This window comes from Topomyia yanbarensis, chromosome 3 (assembly GCF_030247195.1).
Source record: "Topomyia yanbarensis strain Yona2022 chromosome 3, ASM3024719v1, whole genome shotgun sequence".
Lineage (NCBI taxonomy): Eukaryota > Metazoa > Arthropoda > Insecta > Diptera > Culicidae > Topomyia > Topomyia yanbarensis.
The window spans coordinates 13,535,540-13,541,794 of record NC_080672.1 but is presented as its reverse complement, the minus strand read 5'-3'; the positions used below and the strand labels follow the sequence as shown (position 1 = coordinate 13,541,794).

At 43.6% G+C, this 6,255-nt stretch overlaps 2 protein-coding genes across 2 annotated transcripts; both read right to left on the bottom strand.

Annotated features, from left to right (window-relative positions):
• Positions 1-1,725: 1,725 nt before the first annotated feature.
• Positions 1,726-4,599, bottom strand: LOC131686783 (uncharacterized). The gene has a single exon (XM_058970777.1). The coding sequence runs from the start codon at positions 4,597-4,599 to the stop codon at positions 1,726-1,728; it is 2,874 nt and encodes a 957-aa protein (XP_058826760.1).
• A 324-nt stretch (positions 4,600-4,923) lies between these two features.
• LOC131686782 (uncharacterized) lies at positions 4,924-5,967 on the bottom strand. The gene has a single exon (XM_058970776.1). It carries the CDS (start codon positions 5,965-5,967, stop codon positions 4,924-4,926), a length of 1,044 nt encoding a protein of 347 aa, XP_058826759.1.
• Positions 5,968-6,255: the final 288 nt, after the last annotated feature.

The window sequence follows — 6,255 nt, the reverse complement described above, 5'->3', positions numbered from 1 at the left end:
ATTCAAAACCCAACAAAATGGTACAACGTGTAACCAAATATTAGTTTGTGTAAATCGTGATTGTTCTCGAAAATATACATTGGGGTAGGTTGACCGAGTTGTAAATTTAGTGTAGAGTAATGTGCTTTTTGATATTTGTGAACCTTTTTCAAAGCAAAATTTGATATTATGCTAATATTGATGACTACAAGGAAAAATATACACGAGAAATAAGTAATAAAAATAATTTAAAATTATTACCAAATAGAAATAAGAGATTTGAATCATTAAAAGTCGAAAGTTGTCTATAAAAAGTTGATTCCGATATTTTATGAAATAAATGCCAAGCTGGTTTCAGAGTCTTTGGCGTGGGCCCCTTCAATCCTGATTTTTTTCCTCCTGAGGAGTTTCTGGCAGAATTTGTCACAGATCGACCCAACCCCGATCAAAACTCGTCCATTAGTATAGAATCTGCTGCAGAAGACGTCAGACCTCTTCCCAAGACGAGTGCACGATCTGATTTGAAGAAGTGGCAAGGTCGTAAACGCCGATCGACTCAAATTTTGACCGAGTCCCCAATAAAAGCAGTATTGGAGAAGCAGAAAAATGAAATCAAACATAAGCGTACGCTGGCGGAGGAAAAAATCAGCGAGAACTGGTAAAAAGTTCACTAAAGCTGCCAAAACTAAGTCCAAAACGGTTAAAAAGACTGAAAAGTGAAGAGTGGATTTCATTTTTTTTTTGAATTGAAAGTTCTCTACTGATACATTTGACGTGTTTGACTTATTTTACCAAACTCGGCCAACCTACCCCAGCCCTGGGGTTGTGGTACCGGTAATACCAGTACCGAAAATCCCGGGAATACCGACCCATTATTGGTACCGCAATTCCCGCTGCTGAACTAAAGCCAGTACCGGTATTTTCGGTACCATACAATTTTTTTTTATGAAAAATTTGTAGACTCTCTAGCGAGACCCGTTTCCAAATATAGGTCTGCAAAGTGGCTTTTAATTATATTTAATTATCTTTTAAATAAATCATTCAGCTTACGCCTTTCTGGAAAAATGAGGTGGGGCCATCATCATAATAATTCTAGAAGATAACTATTGCTAACTCCCGTTGTTCTGAACGATATGTTCAAATTCCTACACTATTTATAAAAACTTCAACTAACTTCTACTAAATTTCAAAGTATTTACATCTAGCATAAGAGTAAAAATTTGTTTTGATTTTGTTGGGGCCGGGTTTCCTGGCGTACCAACTTGGTCTAACGCGGAGCGGATTCTTCGTTTCCTTCTGTGGTGGACTGTAAAACCACGGGAGCAGAATGCGACACTATGGCGGACTTAAAACACCAAACCTTTGCTATCGGTTAGCATTTAAACAAACACTTTATTTGTTTTATTTAGTCTTTAATTTTCTGAATTTAAACTAATTTACATTTGCTGAATTTAAACTAATTTACACTTTTCCGCATGGTAAAAATGGCGTCCTATTCACCTCGATTGCCAAACTTGAATGTCTTTTTTTTCTTTCTTCTGGTTTTTATTGGCGCGCCAAACCCAAAAGCGCGCGATTGTCATCGGTCGATCAAAGCAAACAGGGCTGCCGGCTTCGTTGTGCTTAATCGGTTACAAAAAATTAAACTGTGGCAGTAGGCCAAGGGTTGCCACGACACACATTAAAAATTTTCTTCAAGCTGACAGGATGTGGCTTGAACATCCTCCGCCCGAAAACTTCACGTACTCAAGCTTCGTTGTCTGGAATTGGAAGCAAACCCAATTTATGGATTGGTCGCTGCAGGATTCCTCCTCTGGTGCGCACGTCAACTACCCGAACCAACTTGTCGTCTCCGGCATAGATTTTCTCAATTTTGCCTAAACGCCAAACTTGAGGCGGTAAGTTGTCCTCCTTTATGATTACCATCATACCCGGTTTTACATTGGTGTGCCTGTGTGTCCATTTAGTTCTACCTTGCAGCTCCACAATGTACTCTTTGGACCAACGCTTCCAAAAGTGTTCGCGAAGTACTTGGATATGCTGCCATCGTGAGCGCCTGTTCACAGGTATTTCCTCGCACGAAGGCTCTGGAATGGCCGTCAGAGGACGATCAACCAGAAAGTGTCCAGGTGTAAGAACCTCTTCATCTGCTGGATCATCAGAATGCGCGAACAGTGGCCTGGAGTTGAGGATCGCTTCAATTTGGCAAAGGAGCGTGGCAAACTCTATAATATTTAGTGTCGCTTGCTTCAATATTTTATTCAGCACAGATTTTACGCTCTTTACGCCTGCTTCCCATAACCCACCAAAATGAGGAGCACTAGGCGGGATATTCCTCCATATGATTTGTGTTGTTTGACAAAATTCAAAGACTTTCTTCTCCGTCACTTCGCGTTCGAATAGCTTACGCAACTCCTTCAACTCGTTTCGTGTGCCAACGAAGTTTGTTCCATTGTCACTCCAAATTTCCGCTGGAACACCTCGTCGGGCTACGAAACGCTGCAGTGCTGCAAGAAATGCCGCAGTGAACAAATTTTCAACTGCTTCTAGGTGTATGGCCTTTGTTACTAAGCAAACGAAGACACAAATATACCCCTTCGCTGGTATGGCCTTGCGAATTCCTTGACGTATGGAGATTGGTCCCGCAAAGTCAACCCCGACCTTAAAGAACGCTGGTACTCGCTCAACGCGACCTTTTGGTAAGTCTCCCATAAACTGCTCTGCTAGCCTTGGATTTTGCTTAAAACACTGTACACAACTTCTGGTTACACTGCGTACTGTATTTCGACAGTTGGTGACCCAAAACTGCTGCCGAACAATAGCCATTACGCCGGAGGGTCCAACATGGAGATTCTCACGATGAATGGCCGCGATGAGGCTTCTTACTACCGGATGCTTATGCGGTAATATCCACTGATGCTTTACATCGTACGTTAAACTTGTGTTGCGTAATCTGCCACCAACTCGTAGTATGCCCTCATCTAGGAACGGACTAAGATTTTTGATTTTCTTGCAGGGCTCGCTGGATGATACGCGCTGGACTTCCTCTGCCAGACCTTGGTTTTGAATCACTCTAACGATGACCTTCATTGCCTGCCGAAGCTCGCTGATTGTGGGAAATCGCTCCATGTTGCGGCTTTCCTCTCTAATTCTGGCATTTCGACAAAAACGCAACACATATGCCACTACACGTTGCAATTTCCGAAACGACTCAAATCTGATGAACACTGGCAACTCTTCATATCTAGTCACTATATGAACTCTGACGATAGGCTTCAACTCGGGAATTTCTTCAATTGCCAACGGTGGCGGAGTCTCCATACGGTACGCTTCATTTCTTAAAAAAGTAGGACCATTCCAATAGATGTCGTTTGTGGCAAGCTTGTTAGCTGCTTGACCCCGAGAAACTACGTCGGCTGGGTTATCCTTGGATCTAACGTATTTCCATGCAAAACGATCGCCCGTTGAAACTATCTCGCATACTCTATTGCGAACGAACAGCTCCAGCTGTTCTGGCGGATGCTTCAACCAAGCCAATACAGGTTGGTTATCTGACCACAGCGTCATCTCCTTAAAGTCCAGATTGATTACTGAGAGAACTTTCATAACCAAACGATGAAGCAGAAGTGCTGCCAGTAATTCCTTCCTCGGAATACTCAGCGGTGTAATAGGTGCAATCCTTGACTTTGATGCAATCAACTTCATACTTGCAGATCCTTTACCTAACGACCGGATGTACACGCAGGCTCCGTAAGCTACTCCGGAGGCATCCGCAAAACCGTGAAGTTCATGTGCACTAACATTAGCCGCTACCACTCTTCTGGGAATCCTCAACTGACTCACATCCTCTAGTGCACTTAGAAATAACTTCCACTGTTGTAGTAGAGCCGCTGAGATTTGCGCATCCCAGTCAGATTTCTCCTTCCAAACCATCTGCATTATAAGCTTTCCGAGAACTATTACTGGAGCTGCTAAGCCCAGAGGATCAAACATCGTCGAAAGTAGCGATAATACTTGTCTCTTCGTTGGGTGCTCGATGTCTGATGTTGGCAAAGAAAGGTAAAGTAATTCGTCGCTATCTGGTTTCCACATCAGTCCCAAGGTCTTGATAATTTCATTAACTCCAGAATCGTGAATGCTAACAAGTTTTTCTCGATCATCTTCAGGTATCCTTTCCATCAGCTCCTTGCTGTTAGCTGACCACTTGTGCAAATGGAACCCTCCGTGCTTCAACATTTCGATCAGCTGCCTTTGTGCTTCAATAGCTTCATCTATGTCATCGAACCCAAATAACGCGTTATCTACGTAGAAGCATTTATTTACGATCTCTGCAGCTACCGGGTATCGCAACTTCTCGTCGACAGCCAGTTGTGTCAATGTTCTAGTGGCTAAAAATGGTGCCGATGCTGTGCCATACGTAACCGTCTTGAGCTCCAAGACTCGTAATGGATCGCAGGAATTCTTTCTCCAAAAGATTCTTTGCAGCGGAGTATGGCATTCTGCGACGTCAATCTGCCGATACATTTTTTCCACGTCAGCGGTCAAAACGTACTGGGGGATGCGAAATCCAAGAACTATTGCTAGCAAATCGTTTTGGCAAATCGCACCAACCATCATCATTTCGTTCAGCGATCGACCAAGTACCCTTGCCGAAGCATCGAACACCACTCTACACTTGGTTGTAGTATTTGATGGGCGAAGAACGGCGTGGTGGGGTACAAGGAGTTTTTATTCTCAGGTGATACGATCCTCAAAAACGCCAATCGGCCATGTTGGTTTAAGAAACAACAGCTAACAACATTGTTTACTATTTCTCTCCATATGTTTGCTTAGATTTCAGGCGGTAAACAAAGTTGTTCGCTGTCATTTTTCTTCCCCGCAGTATGCTGCACGCTTACCTCACTCCTCACCTAGTTACTGCCAAAGACGAATCACCTTATAACTCTAATCACCTTGGTGGGGTAGGTACCACTTCAACATTCCTTGTGTATCATTCCTTTCAAACACTTCCTTGCAGTGCCCCAGACGCTCATATTCATCCATAAATTCGATATATTGCCGCTTCAAATCTGGCTGTTGATCGAATCGCTTCTCCAGCACGAAAAATCTGCGCAATGCCATCAAACGGGAGTCGCCGAGCTCATTCACGTCATTCTTTAAAGGCAGTTCAACAACGTATCTTCCAGACGCATTCCTACAGTGGGTGGCCAAAAAATGTTTCTCGCATAATTCTTCCTCGGTAGTGATTTGGAATTGTTGTGGCACGCTTTCCACCTCCCAAAACCTTTGTATAGACTCACTAAGCTCTTCAATGGTTACAGCTTGTGCTCGAACCACTCCTTCAAAACCTGTGCCAACGCCAATCGCTCCGCCAAAAACCCAACCAAGCTTTGTTTCGCAAAGTGTTGGACGACCTTCTCCTAGTTCAATTTTGCCGGACATCAAAAGTTGAAGGAACCACTGGTTGCCGATGAGCATATCGACCTTGTCAGGTGAATTAAAACTTGGATCGGCAAGTTGGATTCCCGCCGGAATCTCCCATGTGGTGACGTTTGCCTTGCTCGTTGGAAGATCTGCTGTTACCTTCTGCGTTACAAAACACTGTATGTTGAGAAGGAAGTGCATATACCTGGATCGTAGCTGGACAGTAACCCCTCGGTTAGATCGAGACTGCATACCATCGACACCGGCGATTGAAAGGTTTGCCGGAAATTCGTCTACTCCAAGAAGATGTACCATCCGTTGTGTTATGATATTCACTTGGGAGGCCGAGTCTAATAAAATACGACAGGGTTGTGGGTTGCCGTTTTTGTCCAAAACGTCTACGACCGCTGTCATCAACAGCACGTGTGGAGGTAACTGTCCTCGACCAGTAACGCATGTTACAGTTGTTACTTGACTCGTGCTTGCCCGCGGTAAGTCATCAGACCCTTCTGTTGATAACGTTGGTGGTTGCTTATTCGGTTTATCATTTTTTGCCTTTCTCATATAAAGAAAGGCTATGCAATCACTGTAAAAATCGACTTTTTAACGGAGGGCCGAGTGTCATACACCATTCGATTCAGTTCGTCGAGATCGGCAAATGTCTGTGTGTGTATGTGTGTGTGTGTGTATGTGTGTGTGTCTCATTTAAACTCACACAATTTTCTCAGAGATGGCTGAACCGATTTTCGCAAACTTAGTTTCATATGAAAGGTATAACGCTCCCATAAGCTGCTATTGAATTTTTAGTTGATCCGACTTCCGGTTCCGGAGTTACGGGTTGAAAAGTGCGGT